We start from the raw sequence: 21,198 nt of genomic DNA, 5'->3' as shown, positions 1-21,198 counted from the left end.
ATATGAGTAACTGTATTCTGTTACAGTTACCGTTTAAAAAGGTGGTATTCAGAATACAGTTACTTTGTTGAAATAAATGGATTACACGCCGGTCTTTTCCTGTTTCATATGTTAGGCTATGCCCTCTCCATTTTTGATAATTCCACACCGGTGGAAACCCAAACAAAACACGCATTAGTGTTACAGGCATAGCCCTAAAGAATGTAGCCTCATGGGCAGTGTAGTCCGTGCTGCAGGGAGAATGGACTGCCATACTTGTTATGTGTCTGTGAGCGAGGGAGGGAGAAAAAGGAAAAGTACGAGTTGTCACCGACCAGAAACGGGAGCTGGAAGCATGTAAATATAATAATAACCACTGCAGCCAAGAAGAGTGCCTGACGAGCCCAGCTGTAAGTAAGCTGTTAAGACTCGACTGTACACCGTGTTCGTGTTTTCCTCCGAAAACAATAAGTTCCGCTGGAGCAGTCTTTCAACGTCTCTCTGTCTCTCACTAGCAAAGTTGACCCAGACAACAAAGTAAAGCTAGTTTTCGGTTATGAGCCCGACATGAACCCGACGTATTAGCCAGAGGTCCCTTTACTATGGTTCGGAGCCGCGGACCTGTTTTATATATATTTTATATATATATAAATTTTTTCTTGGACTTTTGGATCTCATAAGACATTTAAATTAAAACCAGCAACTAATTTTTTTGGTACTTTGAAACCCTTCCCTATTCCTATATCAGGGAAACCGATTCAATCAAACCATACTCACTGAACAAACTACAGTGATCAGCACATTATAGTTTGGCATGACTGCTGCTGCTTCCAGTAATTTTCAGTTTTCTTCTAAGGCTTGTGTAAATTCCAGTACCCAGCATCGATGAGTTTGTAACATCTAATGGAGTATACTCTCTAAGTAGATAAGCAAAACTGTACTTGTATAGCACCTTTCTATCATTACAGCATACGTTTTGTTTTGTTTTGGCTACCAAGTGTCGGGAAATATGTTCCTGCTGTTCTAGTGGTGAAGATAATGGCAGTAAATTTGTGGGGCCTAGTTTGTTTTGCTGTTTAAAGATTAGCAGAAGCTTTTTAGGAGTGCTCTGCCATTGCTTTGCCTAGGCATTGTACCTTTGTTGTTTCACTCTAGAGCAGCGGTCCCCAACCTTTTTTGCGCCACGGACCGGTGTAATGTCACACAAGATTTTCACGGACCGGCCTTTAAGGTGCAGCGAACAAATACAACAAAATAAAATGATACGTCCAAGACAAAAACTGTGGTATTTTATAAATGTAATAATAAATGCCAATTAACTGTGTAATTATGTAACTTTATTAGCAGCGTCCTCCTGAAATGCGCCAACATTAAGAGTAACATCCTCCTGTCTGCTCTCTGGCCACCATGGTAACGCGTAAATATTTCTTTCAAAATAAGATAATAAGAAGAAGACACAACTACAAAGACCCAGGGAAACAGAGTTAATGATAAAAACCCTGAAAACCATCAATTTCCCACCTGAGCCTCAACTCTCGTGGTCCGGTACCAAACGACTCACAGACCGGTCCGTGGCCTGGTGGTTGGGGACCGCTGCTCTAGAGTTTAACGTGTTCTTTTCTTTCAGTGAAGAATGGGGTTTTTGTTTGGAAACCCACTTTATATATAGTTTGCGCTGTTGCCGTCATGCCCTCTAGACTTCACAGAAAAGGGACGCGTCCTATGGGGTGGGCGGTATAAACGATATTCGGTATAAACGGTATTCGGTAGAAACGATATGAATTTGGCCAATGGTAGAGATTTTCACTATACCGCTCTACCCTGATAGTGCATGTTGATGGTGTCATCAAGCTGCGCCTGTTTTGGTCAAAAGCATCGCAACGGCTGCAAGCAATATCATCTGCAGTTTATGCCGGGTGACAGTAATAGCGAAGAGACGAAGCACGTTTTGGAATATGAGGAAAGCCAAAAACTGCGCTTCCTCCACTTCCGTACCATTGATTCATTAATGAATGAATTCTGCTCTATTCCCATGTTGTTGCAGTATATTAATGACTAACCTCGTTTTGTGGATGGATTATCTCAGTTGTTCTCCTGACTGAAGTTTGGTCCCTTTACAGCATCCTGCCATGCGATTGCATTTGTCCCAAACCATCAGGAACCCTCACGTTAACTTTTATCGAGTGGAAAAAAGTTAGCGTTCATCCTACAGCTTCACTGTGTTTTTGTTATGCTAACATAGCTGTGTCGCTAGTGATCATGTAGCACATCATTATATACCAGCTAGCCCAACTTCAGCAACCCTAAAAAAAGTCACTGCTGTTTAGTTTCCTGTCTTCGTTCATGTTGGAAGTGACAGCAGAGTTGTACGTTTGAATTTTTTCAGAAATCTCTCAGTCAGAACCAGAGATGGGCAGTAACGCGTTACTTTTTTCAAGTAACGAGTAAAGTAAGGGATTACTATTGCAAAAACGGTAATTAGATTACCGTTACTTTCCCGTAGGAACGCTGCGTTATTGCGTTACTAAAACCGTGATTTTTTGCGAGAATGTCTCAAGACAGTGACGTAAGCGAGTGCGCCGTTAGTGACAACAGCTGTGTGCAGATCAACAATGGATCATATATCGAGTGTGGGAGAGAGTATGAGCGTGCAGCATTTAAAGCGTGGAAGTACTGACCTTACTTTGAGTTTGATTCCATAAAAAGTGACAAAAACATTAGTGTCCGTTGTGCGTGGGAAGAAAACTTATTTTTACAGCGAAAAAACCCCTAAACTTCCGAGCAAGCACCGAGTGCGCTATGACTAGGGATGGGTATCGTTTAGGTTTTATCCGATACCGGTGCCAAATCGGTACTTTTGAAACGGTGCCGGTGCTCAAACGGTGCTCAAACCGGTGCTTAAAGAATGGAGAACACAAAATTGGTCCAAAAACCTCTCATGTTCAGCTGTTTTTTGTAAAAAGATAACAATGTTAGCCTTTTCTGCAGCTATGGGGCATATATGGCATCACTCTTGGCTGGAAGCAGTGCTTAAACAATGGAAAAAACACAAACTTTGTCCTAAACCTCTCATGTTTAACTGTTTTCCACTTTTTCTTTGGTCTTTTTAGCCTTTTTGGCCAGGGTGAAGGGAGTATCTGCCATCAAACAAGAAGACAGCCGCATGTAGCTATGATGATGTTTGCTAGTTCACCTTACATGCATTAATGTAATAACGTGGTTAGCCTACTCAACGTAAATTACACACGAACAACATTAAGCTACTCACGCAGAGAAGAACGGCTGCTGCTGCTGCATCATCCTCATCATTTCTCCTACACTGGCAGGGCTAGGGGCCAGGACTCTCCTCTTCGTGTTTTTGGGGGATGTTGCATAACAGGCAACCCACCCGCAGTAGATGCGCTCGGTGTGAGGTCTCGCAGCAAGCTATCAAATACGGCGCATTTCTCGGCTTTAAAAAAAAAACGCTATGCGTCGCCAGGTATTTCATCGGATTTGAGGTGTTACCTCCTTTGACAGTATCACAGTATCAGCTTAAAGCACTTGTTGCAGGCTGCTGAGTTTGCATCTTTTGCTGTGAAGTACAGCCAGACTTTTGACCGCTTCGCCTTGGACATTTTTAATCTGTAGCTCTGCTCTAAAAGAACGTACATACCTGGGCCCGCCTACTATCCTCGGAAACGTAAAATGATTGGCTAGAAGTGTATCACAGCTCAGGAAAAAAAAGCACCGAAATAAAGCACCGAAATGTGCGCTGCTTTTCGGTCTGGTTACTACCGTCTATGTCAGAACCGGTGCCATCATGGCACCGGATACCGGTACCCATCCCTAGCTATGACGTAATGGAAAATTCACAGAGAAACTCGCGGATTCTTCCATTGACCGCGGCACACCTGCACCAGGGTAAACCTCCGCCTACCACAGTCCTGCTTTACAGGTGAAAATAGAGCAACAGGACCTGAGTCTTTGACTTTATTTATTTTCTGCTGTGTTTTAATTGCATCTATTTGAAAGAGTGAGTGTAAACACAAAAAATATTTTATTTTATGTGCTGGAATGTGTAGAAAATAGGTTTAAATGTTAAACTAATTTATTCAAGTCAGAGAATGTTGCATATAATTTAATTTTTACTTGATGCATAAAGTTAAAAGATTAACACTGATAAAACAAGTTAAAAAAATAGACTTTTCCATTTGATTACATTTTGTATGATGGATTATGCAGAAAAAGTAGAATTGGGCTGAAAGATCTATCGCTTTATCACCTATTCAGGTTGTAAATCGTGTTTTTAAAAAGTAACTAAGTAATTAATTACTTTTGAAAACAAGTAATCAGTAAAGTAACGGGATTACTTTTTTGGGGAAGTAATCAGTAATTAGTTACTGATTACTTTTTTCAAGTAACTTGACCAACACTGGTCAGAACGTGGTATATCATGTTTAGGTGGAAGCGAGCGAGCTAACTTCCTGCTAACTTCTAACTCTGTTAAATGTAATAAATTCTGTTTTCATGGATGCCTGGATGTTAAACTTAATTTTTACACCTGGTAAAGCAGCAGTGCTGATCATTTTATTAAAGATGAAAGAATTTAGACCGTTTTTAACTCTCAGTGATGCCGCAGTGTTCGTTTGACTTTGGGACCCGAAGCAGACGGAGTTTTGGACCCAGGTTACTCAGCGAGGCTCCTGACTACGGTACCCATAATGCTCCGACAGTCCATCAAGTGGTGCGGCTTTGTAGCTTACCAAAGTCCTACTAAAACATTTTTGACAGATTTTTGAGCGTGTACCACATAAAATCTGTTTGAGGTCAATAAGCACAACCAGAATTCATACATAAGGCGCACCGGATTATAAGGTGCACGGTCGAGTTTTGAGAAAATTAAAGGATTTTAAGTATAGAAAATACGGTATACAGAAGAAAAAAATATATCGCGATCTATATCGTTACCGCACATGCTTCAAATTATACCATGATATGGATTTTAGGCCCTATCGCCCAGCCCTAGCATCCTAACAGCTTACTAAAACTTTAATGTTTTATGTTTTTACTACAACATGCTGAGGTTAGCAGATGTAGTGTGTCATATTAAAAAAATAAAGTGTGTGCTTAGCCAAGCTAGATAGTCAAGTTCTCTAAGGTCTAGGATATTGTAATAATAATAATAATAATAATAATAATAATAATAATAATGGATACTTTATTGATCCCCATGGGGAAATTACTTGTTTTTCTCTGCATTTGACCCATTCACTCAGTGAAGCAGTGGGCAGCCCACTAAGCAGGCGCCCGGGGAGCAGTGTGTAGGGACGGTACCTTGCTCAGGGGTACCTCAGGGTAGCCGTTAAGTGGATTCGAACCGCCGACCTTCCGATCATGGGGCGACCACTTTACCTACTGAGCTACCCCCTAAAATTTGAAGACAATCCTTTAAAAGTAATATAAAGTTTTTGCTGTTTTTCACATTTGGTATCACCTTGACACAATTTTCACCAAAATTAAATCACCTTCAGTTGTTATTGATATCTACCATCACACAATATTTAAATATCTTTACAACTGTGGATGCTAGACTGATAAACAAATGGAACTGATTATGGAGAAGATTGTTTTTGTCCTGTAATGTTGCCAAAATATATACAGATGTGTGTGTAACAACTAATAAATTAATTTCTGCTAACTCCAATAAAATATGCTAAAGTGTTGCATATTCCAAAACTAACTGGTGGAGGCAAAAGTCAACGGCAATTCAAAACCAGCTTCTCAAATGTTTTAAGAATATTTTAGAACATTAATTGAAAACAACATCAAATATTTCTCTGGTACCAGAACAAACTCTCCCCAAAGCCAAAGATCAATCCCAGTTATTGAGTAGAAACAACATGCAGTGTTAAAATCAATTGGTACCCAAGTCACCCCATTCTCTGTCTGTCACTGACATTTTATTCAGGTCACTTCAGCTCTATTTTTACATCATGATCATTTGTCTAAAAATCAACAGAGGTTTAGAATATTTTGCTTCATCATCTTCAATTTACCTAAAACGTTTATGGTCCAAAGTTTTAAGCTATATGATAGAATGGAATGATGAAATTTAGGCTTCATATGTCAAATAATTTTGAAAATATATTTTTGGAAAAATGGTCTTTTGACCCACTTTCAGACCCCTTTTTTTTTCTTTCCGCACACTGAAATGTGAGGCAGATTTTTAAAAGCCTGAAATTCTCACCCTTTCTTATAATCAAAATGAATCAGGATCTGTACTTTGGGACAGATACACACATAGTGTTTGAGTATTTGCTGGTTAAAAATGTAAAAAAAAAACCTGTCATGTAAAGTCCTATATTTAAACACCCAGTAATTGACTGTGTGCACGTTAGCATATGCTACTTCCGGTGCGGAAACTCCTGTGGGGAGCTTTGTTTCCGGTGTCTTATTCGCGCCTGGTTTACGGTCCAAAACAAGTTAAGCAAATGAATGAATCAAGCGGCGATTTACATTTCTATAGATGTCTTGGGCATTTACCCAATATATCTGTAAATGATGTTCATCGACTTGTAGATATTTTTCCCTGCGCCTCAGAGCAAAGGAGAAAATGGATTCAAATGTTATATTTCTCAGCTGTCCCTCGTTTATCGCGGGTGTTATGTTCTAAAATAACCAGCGATGGGTGAAATCAAGTAGCCAATTTTATTTTTTGACGGTGCAAAACGTTTCGTGGACATCGTGGACATACAGTGCTGCACTTCAGAGTCACACTGCTAGCGATCGATGCAGCGATTCTGTACTGTACAGGAGAGACGTCACGGAGGAGATCGTCTGCAGCAATCAGGACGCAGGACACAATGTGACGTAAAAAAAATAAGCATGCAAACTTGCACTAAAAAATCTGCGAAACAGCGAGGTGAAAGGTGAACCGCGTTATTGCGAGGGACTGCTAAACTCTTTAAACGTCAAAATTGATCATTAGATTTTTTATGACACAACAGTGGTGAGTGTTCCCACCTTCTCCTCTTTGTAACTTAACGCGATCTTTCCGTTTTCGAGTTTTGGACATGATTTTGGGGTATATCTTCGCAGTAGCGATTGACTGCAAAGTAAAGCTACCGGAAATGCACAACCCCACATCCGGTCTCAAACCAGGAAGTTAGCATTGTCTCGTGCACATAGTCAATAATAAGCTTCACATTGCAAAAGAGAATTGCTTTCGGAGTAGTATATAGGGATGTCAACAAATTCATTTTACATTGTGAGCCACATGCAGCCCACTTTGAGCTTAGGTAAGCCAGACAGAAGTGGAAAACGTACAGACATTCTGTACTTAATTAGAAGTACAGATACTAGTGTTAAAAATACTCCAGCAAAAGTGTCAATTTCTTTTTTCAAGTAAAAGTGAAAAAACACTGGCTCTGAAATGTACTCAAATAAAAAAATGAAAAAAGAAACCCTCTAGTTTCCTTTCTCAATTGTAGAGTGTGAATTTGCTTCTAAACAGGAAAATGAGTAGGAAAGTGGGATTCAGGAGGTGGGGAACCCTAAAATCTGTTGTAATGGCTCAACGGTGTCTGCCGTTTGTTTACTACAAAATTATGCAATTTAGTTTTTTTACAGTTTCAATTTTTGGGGGGCTTCAAATTCCCTTTTTTCAGTTTCAAACCCCCTTTTCAGTTTCAGGGCATTTTTTCCCTCCCTTTCAGACTTTTAACCCTGATTTTGTCTTGATATATTCTCAGTCATCCAGGAAAGTAAATCTCCAAAAAGTTGTTGTTCATCTGGATGTAGCGTTTTGTGGGAGAAACGTTTCGTCACTCATCCAAGTGACTTCTTCAGTCTCAGCTGACTGCAGGTTTCCCCAATCTTATAAACATACATTTGCATAATGACTGAAACCAGCCCACTGAAGGAACAGTGGGCTGGGAGGTCAGTTCCTTAATCTTAATTATGCAAATTCCCATGACCAACAACCACTGACCAAAACCCACTGATCAAAGACCATTGATCAATGGCCATGAGTACCATTCACAGAGAGTTGGGGAATGGCTGCAATCACAGCATTGTAAGATGGCGAAAGATGTACCCCTAGGCTCCCTCCTCGATTCAGAGATGGTCTTTCCCTTTTCACGTAAACTCGGTCACCTATAACACCTCCAAGTTTCTGGCTTCGATCCTCAACCCGCTGGTGGGCAGCTCTGAACACCACATCCAGAACACCCTGGATTTTGTTGAGAAGGTGAGAGATGTCATTATGGAGGCAGATGAAACCATGGTATCGTACAACGTTACATCTCTCTTCACTTGTATCCCAGTCACGGAAGCGTTGGAGGTAGTCCGTAAGAGATTACAGGATGACACCAACCTCAGCAACAGGACCACTCTCAGCATCGACCAAGTGTGTTTGCTTTTGGAACTGTGTCTTCATTCCACCTACTTCACATACAAGGGTCAGTTCTACAGGCAGAAACATGGGTGTACCATAGGCTCCCCAGTTTCATCCATCGTGGCCAATTTGTACATGGAAGAAGTGGAAAAGAGGGCTCTGCTATCCTACCCTGGAACACCACCAAGCCATTGGTTCAGATATGTGGATGACACCTGGGTAAAAATCAAATCTCAGGACGTACCACAATTCACTGATCACATTAACTCGGTGGACCGACAAATCAAATTCACCAGGGAGGATATGAAAAGTGGCAGGTTAGCCTTCTTAGACTGTGAGATTTCCATCAGTAATGAGGGACATCTAAAAGCTGACGTGTACCGTAAACCTACACATACGGATCAGTATCTAAGGTTTCACTGTCATCATCCACTGGAGCACAAACTGGGTGTCATCAGGACGCTCCAACACAGAGCACATACCATCCCCACAGACACAGCGGCCAGGGAGGCAGAAGAACAGCACATCAAGAAGGCCCTGAGTAAATGTGATTATCCTAGCTGGACTTTTGTCAAAGCTGGAAAGACACCTAAAGAAAGCTTCAGCCGATCCAGGAGAGAAGGACAACTGCTGCCCAAGCGAAAACCTGTAGTGATCCCATATGTGTCAGGAGTATCAGAGCAGTTGAAACGCATTTTTTCTAAACACCGGGTCTCTTTTAAACCCCAAAACACGCTGCGCCAAAAACTGGTCCACCCCAAGGATCGGGTCCCCCAAACAGAGTAACATAGTGCACGCTGTTAAGTGCCTGGAGGATTGGCAGGATTTATACATCGGGGAAACCAAACAACCTCTGGCGAAGCGGATAGCACAACACAGAAGAGCCACCTCATCAGGCCAGGACTCTGCAGTCTATTCACACCTACAGGCCAGTGGACACTCTTTCAATTATGAGGATGTACACATCTTGGACAGGGAGGAACGCTGGTTTGAGCGCGGAGTCAAGGAGGCTATTTACATGAAAAGGGAAAGACCATCTCTGAATCAAGGAGGGGGCCTAAGGGTACATCTTTTGCCATCTTACAATGCTGTGATTGCAGCCATTCCCCAACTCTCTGTGAATGGTACTCATGGCCATTGATCAGTGGGCTTTGATCAGTGGTTGTTGATCAATGGTCATAAGAATTTGCATAATTAAGATTAAGGAACTGACCTCCCAGCCCACTGTTCCTTCAGTGGGCTGGTTTCAGTCATTATGCAAATGTACTGTTTATAAGATTGGGGAAACCTGCAGTCAGCTGAGACTGAAGAAGTCACTTGGATGAGTGATGAAACATTTCTCCCACAAAACGCTACATCCAGATGAACAGAATCAACTTTTTGGAAACCCTGATTTTGCATTGTAGCCATGTATCAAAGGGAAGAGGCGGGACAGAGACTAATGACTGACAGTTCCTGTGTCACATTTGTGTCAGCGTTTTGGTTGAAGATGGCCATCATTCCTTAATGGGATACTACTGGCACCATCCAAAAGGTTTCTCTCCATTTCCTCTGCAGCTTACGAGTTATCAGCTTTAAGCTATGTGTTTGAGAATTATACCAAGGAGTCAAGTACTTGTGATTTGATTTCAGCTGTTTTTCACAAGAGCTAAAGTATCCAGGGTCATACAAAGTGAGGAGGTAAAATTATTAACAAGATAATCGACCTCTGTTTGAGTAGCGTTCAGCTAGCTGCTCTGCTCTGTGTTGGTACAGGGCATTGAAGAAGATAACAGCAGGTATATTATATTCTTAAAGTCAGTTACAGCACTTTCAGAAAGACATCTACTGTGATGAAGTCTACTCCCCACTGCTGTGTAATCAATATTGTAAACATAAATGTTTTTAGGAAATGATCAGACAAGAGAGGGTTTTCGGAAAACACTGTTAAATGTTCAGTTTCTATGCCATATGTTAAAACAAGATCTAGAGTGTGATTAAAGTGGTGGGTGGGTTATTTTATCTGAATAAGTCCTTTAGGTAAGCTAGAATTGTGATTACGAGGTCAATTACTGTTTACAATTACTGGATTACTGTACATGTAAGATGGAGGTGGCCACTCTGCTGCCACCCATTACCATCATCTAGCATTTTGGCTGCTGCTATGTTCATTTTTTGGAGCCACAGGTCCCCATATTTAAGAAAGTTAAATGGTAATTCTAGTAAGCTTGATTGGAAAACTGAATCCCACACTAAATTCATTTTTAAGCCCTGTTCTTCAGTTGCTACTTGTTCCAAACTAATCAATACCATGTGAAAAAAGTTTCTATCATGGCTAAAGTGGAGGATTTACGGTTTTTAAGTTTTCAGTAGTTTGACCGCCACATCTCAGCTTCCAACAAGGTCTGTCACCAAAAACAACAAGAAAACCTGTCTGTTTGGATGCTCCAACAACTTTTGTGTTAACTTATTTCAGGTAATAATTTTATGACGACAGGTACATCCAGCCCAAAGATTTACAGGCGTCAACCTCTGTTAGTAGCTCTGCCTCAACTAATGCTTCAACCTGCTTCATGCATATGGAATATGATTTAGTCTAAAAAGTATATCATGATTTCAATTTTAAATAACAAAGTTAAAATTATTTAAAATTCTGCAAATACTAGCTTTATATGTCTTTAGGTTAAAAAGGCAAACACTATGTATTCTACACAATTCAGCTGATGTATTTAATCAGAGAAAACATTTGCAAGTAGTGATGTGCGATACCACTGATTTCCTTTCCGATCCAATACCAAGTAAAATTCAGGGTGGCATCGGTGATACTGATCCGATACCGATACGTTGTACAAAAACTTTTTTTTTTTACTGTATCTTTTATTGTATCTCAAATTATAGCTTCATAATGATTACAGGACCTCAGATTACTTGTTCTTATCACTTAATAATGCAGAACTATCATATAAAAAACTGAAGTTGTGTGCCATTTGAGCATGTTGCCTGGCTGCAGCACTAAAGGCCTCCGCGAGAGACATCTGTCTCGCCCTAGCGGCACCTACCCCTCTCCTCCTCTTCAGTTCGACTCAACATACGCTCGTCATATTCTGTGATATGATTTACAGTGAGGTGTTTGACGAGGTTAATGGTCTTGCCACATGTATCGCAAACCGCGTCTTGGCTGTTTGTGGAGGTAAAATACGTCTGCACATGACTCCATTTACGCCCAGACACTGTTGTGAGTGTGCACGACAAGGGGCTGCGACACATTTATACATTTATACAGCCGTATTTCGCACATGACTATGAAAGGCGGAAGAGAAAGTAGTTCCTTCCAATGTAGACAATCCAAATGATATAGCTGCTTTCCACTGTGTTCCTGTTAATGATAAACTACAAATTTACCCTAAATTACTAAAATATTGATATTTTAATATGAGAATCGATTCTAGAACATAAATGACTGGTATTGGAGGAATCGATATTTCAGTATCGATCCGCACATCACTAGTTTTCAGTCAAATACGATTTCATTCAGATGACTAGAGCCCTTGGTATAAATGACTGTCCTAAGAAACAAAAATCTGGATACAAACCCCGTGTGAAGATCTCCTCAGTGCCCGTATAAGAGGAGAACACCAGACCCATAAATTGCTCCTGCTGCTCCCTGTAGTTGTTCTGCAGGTAGTCCATCAGCATCACATATCCAGCCTGCTGCATCGTCATCACCTCACAGAACATTACCAGCTGCAACAGAGGAATCAATACAGTTATAAACATGAGTTCAGCACTCTGCCATGAATGGTTACCTAATAATTAGGAGTGATTGTACTGTGAGGTTGCACTAACTGTGGGGTTGTGATTTCAGCAGGTTCTTTTACAGAAAAGACTTTGGGAATAAAATAAACAAAGGAAAAGGTAGCCTAAAAATATTTCTTATTAAACTCCTCGAAATTTTTATGATGGTGAACGTCTTTGAAAAAGAATGGGCAACAATAAAAGATTCTTTTAAGGTATTCAAACTTCAAAACTATATCTGACTACATGCCCCACTAAAGACTCAAAGGTGACTCGCTAATCTAATTTCCAACATTATTTTTTTTGCACTTTACTACATCAGCTTTGCATCACTCACAGTTCCAAATAATCTTATATATATATATATATATATATATATATGTGTATATATATATATATATATATATATATGTGTATATATATATATATATATATATATATATTAGCTGCCAGCGTGGGGCTTCTGCACAGAGATGTCTTCAGCAATTGAAATGCTCAAAAGGGTTGAGATCAGGTGACTGACTTGGCCATTCAACAATATTCCAATTCTTTCCTTTAATAAACTCCTGTGTTGCTTAGGCTGTATGTTTTGGGTCATTGTCCATCTGTATTATGAAACCCAATCAATTTGACTCCATTTAGCTGGATGTGAGCAGACAGTATGTCTCTGAAAAACTCCGAATTCATTCGGCTGCTTCTGTCCTGTGTCAGACACTAGTGTCCCAGTGCCTTTGGCAGCCATGCACGGCCAAGCCATCATATTGCCTGGATATGCTTTGGATTGTGAGCTGTTCCATGCCCTCTCCATACTCTTTTCTTGCCATCATTCTGTGCTTTTTAGATGTGTTTTAGTAAAATCTAATCTAGCCTTAAAGTTTATGAGTTGCTTGCACCTTCCAGTGAACCCTCTGTATTTACTTTCAAGCACTCTTCTCTTTATGGTAGACTTGGATATTGATATGCCTCCTGGAGAGTGTTGTTCACTTGGTTGGCTGTTGTGAAGGGGTTTCTCTTCACCATGGAAATGATTCTGTGATCACCCACCACTGTTGTCTTCCATGGACATCCAGGTCTTTTTGTGTTGCCGAGTCACCAGTTCACCAGAGTGAAACCTATCTAATGGTAGCTGTGTTTGAAGTGAATGAGTCAGGTTGAAAACAACATCTGGTCCTCAGCAGGGATCATGGTGGAATGTTTTTGTTGAAAACCTTTTGTATGCATCTACATGTTTGTGCAGGTACATGCAATTATGTGGGTCTAATGTGCTTCATCAAGTCTGAATAGCTCAGAAACCTTCTGTAAGCCAATAATTGTTTGAAGCAAAGACTGCTTCTGTATGGGGTTCAGTCATGCTCTGTCTGTCTCGCCCTTTCTCTCTCTCTTGCCCCTCTCTGTTGTGAAACCTAAATATCTCTTTAAAGGGTTGCTTACGAACATAGGAATAATTGTTTTGGGTTTTTTTTCTATCGATTCCTCTATCGAGTCGCAGTTTTCAGTGAGTGTCCATCCCATCTGCCCCCTTCCCCATGTAGTTGTTAGTGTTTATGACACCAACTTCAGTTTATTGTTTAATGTGGTGATTTGTCCAGTGTGATGCAAACTGTGTGTGTTTTACACTGTTGGAATTACAGCTTTTAGAACACAAAACACAAAACAATACTGTCTATTCAAGCAATAAACTTATTTCCACTATGATCTGCCAATAAACTGTTTCCCTGTCTTTTAATTTTATTTATTAGGTTAATGGATGGTAACCTTTAATGTTTAAATGTAAATAGCCAGCAGGACTCCAAGCTCATTCTGTGTGGAAACAGAGTTACATGAACCACAAAACACCTACAGTGGCTTTCAAAAGTATTCGGTCCCCTTGAACTTTCCCACATTTTGTCACATTACAGCCACAAACATGAATCAGTTTTATTGGAATTCCACGTGAAAGACCAACACAAAGTGGTGTACACGTGAGAAGTGGAACGAAAATCATACATGATTCTAAACATTAAAAAAAAAAAAAAACTGCAAAGTGGGGTGTGCGTAATTATTCAGCCCCCTTTGGTCTGAGTGCAGTCAGTTGCCCATAGACATTGCCTGATGAGTGCTAATGACTAAATAGAGTGCACCTGTGTGTGATCTAATGTCAGTACAAATACAGCTGCTCTGTGACGGCCTCAGAGGTTGTCTAAGAGAATATTAGGAGCAACAACACCATGAAGTCCAAAGAACACACCAGACAGGTCAGGGATAAAGTTATTGAGAAATGTAAAGCAGGCTTAGGCTACAACAAGATTTCCCAAGCCTTGAACATCCCACGGAGCACTGTTCAAGCGATCGTTCAGAAATGGAAGGCGTACGGCACAACTGTAAACCTACCAAGACAAGGCCGTCCACCTAAACTCACAGGCCGAACAAGGAGAGCGCTGATCAGAAATGCAGCCAAGAGGCCCATGGTGACTCTGGACGAGCTGCAGAGATCTACAGCTCAGGTGGGGGAATCTGTCCATAGGACAACTATTAGTCGTGCACTGCACAAAGTTGGCCTTTATGGAAGAGTGGCAAGAACAAAGCCATTGTTAACAGAAAACCATAAGAAGTCCCGTTTGCAGTTTGCCACAAGCCATGTGGGGGACACAGCAAACATGTGGAAGAAGGTGCTCTGGTCAGATGAGACCAAAATGGAACTTTTTGGCCAAAATACAAAACGCTATGTGTGGCGGAAAACTAACACTGCACATCACTCTGAACACACCATACTGTCAAATATGGTGGCGGCAGCATCATGCTCTGGGGATGCTTCTCTTCAGCAGGGACAGGGAAGCTGGTCAGAGTTGATGGGAAGATGGATGGAGCCAAATACAGGGCAATCTTGGAAGAAAACCTCTTGGAGTCTGCAAAAGACTTGAGACTGGGGCAGAGGTTCACCTTCCAGCAGGACAACGACCCTAAACATAAAGCCAGGGCAACAATGGAACGGTTTAAAACAAAACATATCCATGTGTTAGAATGGCCCAGTCAAAGTCCAGATCTAAATCCAATCGAGAACCTGTGGCAAGATCTGAAAACTGCTGTTCACAAACGCAAAAGGTGGTTCTACAAAGTATTGACTCAGGGGGCTGAATAATTACACACACCCCACTTTGCAGTTATTTATTTGTAAAAAATGTTTGGAATCATGTGTGATTTTTGTTCCACTTCTCACGTGTACACCACTTTGTGTTGGTCTTTCACCTGGAATTCCAATAAAACTGATTCATGTTTGTGGCTGTAATGTGACAAAATGTGGGAAAGTTCAAGGGGGTCGAATACTTTTGCAAGCCACTGTATTTTTAGAGTGAGCATGCACAGACCCTGAAGGTGAAAGCCTAGCCTAATAGAAACTTCAGATAACTTCCGTCATGATACCCATTATCTCCAACTGGGCTTTTAGGTTTTGTCGAGCCACTTAAGGCAAAAAGACCCCTCTATTATACTGAGAAAGTTATGTTTACAATATGTTTAAATTCTACTGTATGTTTACAGTAAAAGCTAGCATCATATTTTATTGCCTAAAGTGGTGCAGTCATTTAGAAATCAATATAAAGAAGGTTACCATTTAAAACAAGAATATAAAAATAATAAACAACATGCAGGATTTGAAGCAGATTTCAAAATAGAAAGTGAAAATGTATACATTTTAATTTAAATGTACTGGAACTGGATTTGTCACCTGGTCATCGGAGATGGCTACTGTGTTCTTGAAGATGATCCACTCAACAATCTCGCTGCAAGGTGGCGTAGTCAGAGAGCCATTATAGATAAAGTATTTTTCAGTGGAGTTTGGCAGAAGACCTTGCAGGGTGAAGGGTGAAACCCTGGCACTCTTTCCTGGACAGTAAACAAGACAGCTTAAAAACACACAACACAAGAAAAGGTAAGAGAAAACACAAAAAACCACCTGCTGTACCATATCTGCTCACACTGTTGATGCCTTCTATTATAGCAGCGTAGTTCATGTTGTCTTCAGTGCTTATCTGTGAAAAGGAAAACATAATTACTTCAGATAAATCACACATATACATACAGGTTCTAAATGAATATCTTAAAATAGCTTTACTAACAAATATAACAACACTAATACCATTGGAAAAAAAAACAGAAAATAAACAGGACAGCCAGTATACTGTAAAACTATAAGTTCCTATGACTGAAACTTTGTAAGTTAACAAAGTAATAAAATATGAAGGAATAAATAAAACAAACAACGTACAACCCTTTCCTCTCAAAATTATAAACATAACATCATGTCATGGATTTTATGTTTTAGATATAGGTTCTGCTAAAGATATGTATGATCTTGCACTGTTAAATGCTCCATTTATTATTTTACCATAAAGTTAAGAAAAACAAAAGGAACACAAAGGGAATATTAAACAAGACTATAGGACATATTCAAAACCAGAACTTTCATGGTTACACTGCTTTCACCAACAAAGCGTTCACATTTTTGGAATTTTGAGAGAAAAAAAAAAAGAAAACGATGAGAAGAAGATTATTTATGACCCAGTTACTGCCAAAGTTGCTGGCAAGAAACAAAACTGGTAGTTAACTGGTAGTTTTTATGCCCAAGCTTTAGCTGGAAAGACACACAGATATTCCCTGCTGTTTCACATGAGGCATTCGTCTTAGATTTGTTCCAACCTGACCTTTCACAGTTCTAACATGCCAACATGGCCAGAGGCAACATGACTGCACAAAGCAGACTGCATGTTAAGAAAAAGTATTTACTATGCTCAGTATGAACCCTGACACTGAACATAAGCACACAGACAAGAACACAGCAATGATCATAAACCAACAATAAAAATAAACCTTCAGTCTAATGATTGAACATTACTATTCAATTCAATGTTATTTATATAGTGGCAAATCACAACAACAATTTCCTCAAAGCATTTTGTATTGTAAGGTAAAGACCCTACAATAATATAAAGAATCAAACGACCCTCTGTGTGCAAAGCAAAGAAAACCCCAGCGGTCATATGACCCCCTATGAACAAGTGCTTTGGTGGAAGTGAGAAGGAAAAACTTCTCAACACAACTTTTAACAGTAAGAAACCTACAACAGATCCAGGCTCAGGATGATCATCTGCTGTGACTGGATGGGGTTAGGGTAGGAAGACAGGACAAAGCCACGATACTACATACACTGGCAGTATCACTTTGAACATCTGTTTACCTGTTGTGAATTAAAAAGCCCCCAATCAGCTCTTTTCAACAGAGGAGTAGCGGCTCCACGCTAAGTTCCTCAATGATTGCAGTAACTTATTCAAGCTTAACTTTTATTTTATTTTAATTATTGTAATACCTTTCTTCTTCTATTGTCACGCATGCATTGAATAGCTTTTTGAATTTCAATGCTTTACTCTTTAAGCACACAAGTCATACAAACCTCTAAACCTGTTCTCAGCACATAACAATATGCCTTGTAGTGAACACATGCACACACCACAAACCTCAAATAGAACAGCGAGTGCTGTGATTCTGCCTCCAGCCTTGATGCTTTCATCCAAAGAATCAAATCGAAGTGGGTCATAACAGTATATTTGCATCTACAGGAGTAAACAGAAAAAAATAAACACCAACAAGTTGAGTCTATCAGTCCAGTGAGATTGTTTAATTCAGACACTGAATTTCTTTTTGTAAAGGTCCTTTTTAAAAATATGAAATGATTTTGTTTTAAATTAGGATGATATTTTATTGTTGCTTTATAAGAATTCTGGTTATAATGTTATATAATATTATAACATTATTTTTTATCATATTTAAGTAAATGCCTTGAGATGCATCATGTCAAGTAGTAAACAAAACAATACAAGAAATAATATAAAACTAAATTAAGTAGAGCAAATAAAATGAAAATAAAATTATAAAAATGGAACAAAGGTTGCAGAGGTAAAACAAAAAATAGTAAATAATACTAATTAATCTATCATTAAATAAAGACAGAACAAAACTGTGATGAAAACACAATAATAAAGACAGCTAATGATATTTAGATTGATCTTAGAGTTTAACATAGCTGAATGCTTCATTTCTGGACAGAGCTGAACTTATAGATATAGTTTAAATTCTCCTGATCATAACAGATGAATTTGAGTCTACATAAGCTGACTCACCTCTAGAGGGTATTTGACACCATTCAGACTATGTTCTGACCCCTCTGAAGAAGCATTGCAGCACCCCCAGTGGAAAGTGATGCACCCCACCTTGACCTTTGACCTGAGACCTGCTCCACTGACATAGAAGTCACCATCCACATTGACGGTCACTAACAGAAAAGATATGTGAGAAAAAATGGCACGTGTGAGACTGAGTTTTCTTTATTTTATAATTGCTATTAAAAGGCTACATTGAGACTAATGTATAAAGAGAGATGCCATTTGTACAACAGCTTGCGTGACCCAAACTGGGTCGGGCAAAAGCATACTAGTAAGTCTACAACAGAATAGCGCTGTGCGATATGACCAAAATCTCATATCCCAATATAAGACATTTATTGTCATGACAACGATATATATGACAAAAATTTTACATTTTCTGTAAATTCTGTGAATCTTGGGCAACTCGACTTGCGTGAAGTGTTTTCAGGTGGGCGTCGTACACTTGGAGTTGAGTGTTTTGACTGATGCGTGAAACTGTACATTTTTAGACACAAGTTGTAACGGACAGAATTTTCTTTGTGATTATTTATTACACAGGGAAAAGCCTGTTCTAACGTTTGAGTCTAAGGTTTATTTTTAGCACATGATGGCTTTTTTTTTTGCTTTTCATCCATAAACTCTCTCCATACTCTTTCACACTATTCTTGCGTAGGTGGTAGAAGAGGTTTGCCGTGTTTGAGTCTGAGGTGGGGACCGGTTTCATGCATAATTTGCATAGTACAGTTTTCTGGTCCGTGTCAGACTTTTCAAAACCAAACCATGTCAATGCTACAGAGGGAGCCCCTCGTTTAGAAATAAGGTCCTCGATTTGTTTTGAATGGTCCTTCTGCTTGTCATCATTTCAGTTTATTTTGAAAATCTCAACAGGATCTTCAGCTTCATTGTGAAAGGTTTATGTGGAAAATAAACAAGCCAAAGGTGGAGCCACACGATGGGTTTACCATCATTGTTGCTAATGACAATGTGTAAAAACAGTCGCGTAGTGTGGTTATTTTAAATATAAGAGAAAGAGAGAACTTTAAGAAATTAATATTACCACTACAGTGACCATCAAAACGCTGAAAAAATATTCCCTTAAATTGTTTATTTTGCGACACCACGAAACAAACGATAACGTAATACGAAACCGATATATATCATTATATCGAACAACCCTACAACAGAATGGCAAAAAGAAAAGAAACAAGATGTTGCAGTGGCAATGACTGTAGATCTGCTTCAAGTTTTTGATATCCCAGATTTTTCAGTTTTATTCTTTGCCTACTGCATTGAAGACTCAACCACAACACAGTGAAAATGTCCTGAAAACAATGGATTAGAAACATACAGAATATCAAAAGATGATCTTCTCTATTTAATACTCTAGCAGCACCTGCACTCTACCATAAAACAGACCTGAATAAAAGTCGCCTTTTCTTTAACTTGCTAAAAAGATATGCTCAAGAATCGAAACTTACTTTGAATGGTGGTCATGTTTTCATCGTGTTGCCACGGTCATGTAATTATGGTTTTGTTGTGATAATACCTTATTTACTGTGAACTGATGATATTAAGCCTGTTTTAAGTCACCGATTATTGAACACATGAAGAAAAGTCCCTTTGATATGTTTTGGTAACTGTGATCTCTCTTTGTTTGCCTCCCTTTGTGCCATTTAATCCATGTAAGTTTAAGCCTGTTACGTTTTTTTGTCTTGGCAAAAATCTAATTTCCCCGTTAAGGTAAGGAAAATATTAGCTCAACCTGTTGCTAATTCATTCTTGTTGACTTGTACAAGTATACAGTTTTTTTTTTCTTTTTATTAGCCTGTCCTAATTTTTTAAAAATTCACATTTTTATATCTAAATTTCAGCTTGTGGACTTAAGAAGTCAGAAATGAATGAATCTTTCAACCACAAAAAGACATTGTTCTGTTCAGTGATGGAAGTAAATAATTACTTTAAAAATGAGAATGTGCTTTACTATTTTCTACTTGTTTGTAAAAGACAATTTGAAATTTAATGGATAACAATAATTATAATGTAGCAATAAATATATAGTTTTGAGCTTGCACATACAGGTGACCCTTACAGAAACCAAAAAATTATATAGTAGTTATAGTGCCAATCTCTTAATTTATAGGAGCTATGACTTAAAAATTACATTGGCTGGTGCTCTAATAAATGCTGTTAATATATTCCAAGATTTCAATTTTATTGTCTGAGGAGGAAAAAAAATCAGTTGCTAGGCTCAAAAGGACTCCTCCACTGGCGATCATAATGTGTGTAAAATGTCTATTTTATTCCATACAGTAGTTGAGATATAAGTATATGTGAATATGTAGAACTGACCAAACTAGATCAAAATTCTCATTGTTCTAGAAAACAACAACAACAACAACAACAACAACAAAAAAAACAATCCAAAGCATTACTGTTATTACCAGTCTTGCCATCGTTCTTGATTGTTGTTCTGTTAGTTGTCAGATTCTCCCAGCCATCAAAGCTCAACTTCTGGTACTGTAGTTTCACCTGGGCCAGGTTCTGTTCTATGTTGATGGGAGACTGCTTGGCGTTGCTGCAGGATGGAAACTTCTTGGCCCAGTTATTCTGGTTTAATGTTCCTGGAGTGTGTATATAGACAATTAGTGTTCAGATAAATCATTTTGGGGCGGTGTAGATCTTGGTGGAAAGACAACCAAATAATAATCAAACCCAAAATAAATTTTAAAAAATAGTGAAAAGTGAAAGTTGTTACTTTCAATAATTTTCAGTTGAGTAGGTGACTCTCTCGAGTTCAGGGGTGTCACAAAAGTAAGGCCTGGGGCCCAGAATTGGCCCTGCCCACTGGACAGCTTCAAAAATGTGAAGGAGGGCATAGAGTTTAAACCTTTA

The 21,198-nt window shown here is 39.2% G+C and overlaps 1 protein-coding gene across 1 annotated transcript in view; it reads right to left on the bottom strand.

Annotated features, from left to right (window-relative positions):
- Window positions 1–21,198, bottom strand: part of LOC146628437 (receptor-type tyrosine-protein phosphatase zeta-like) — a 97,952-nt gene that overhangs the window by 44,734 nt on the left and 32,020 nt on the right. Inside the window, exons 3-8 of the mRNA XM_085357836.1 lie at window positions 20,748–20,927; window positions 18,283–18,434; window positions 17,620–17,715; window positions 16,071–16,137; window positions 15,834–15,991; window positions 11,929–12,079 (exon numbers count right to left, since the gene is read on the bottom strand). Of these exons, the coding sequence (XP_085213962.1) occupies window positions 11,929–12,079; window positions 15,834–15,991; window positions 16,071–16,137; window positions 17,620–17,715; window positions 18,283–18,434; window positions 20,748–20,927 (804 nt within the window). The remainder of the gene's footprint in view (window positions 1–11,928; window positions 12,080–15,833; window positions 15,992–16,070; window positions 16,138–17,619; window positions 17,716–18,282; window positions 18,435–20,747; window positions 20,928–21,198) is intronic.

This window comes from Diplotaxodon limnothrissa, linkage group LG7 (assembly GCF_057381915.1).
Source record: "Diplotaxodon limnothrissa isolate DT_005_m linkage group LG7, D_limnothrissa_male_GT1.1, whole genome shotgun sequence".
Lineage (NCBI taxonomy): Eukaryota > Metazoa > Chordata > Actinopteri > Cichliformes > Cichlidae > Diplotaxodon > Diplotaxodon limnothrissa.
Note: the sequence above shows the minus strand (reverse complement) of the source record. Positions and strands in the feature narration are given on the sequence as shown.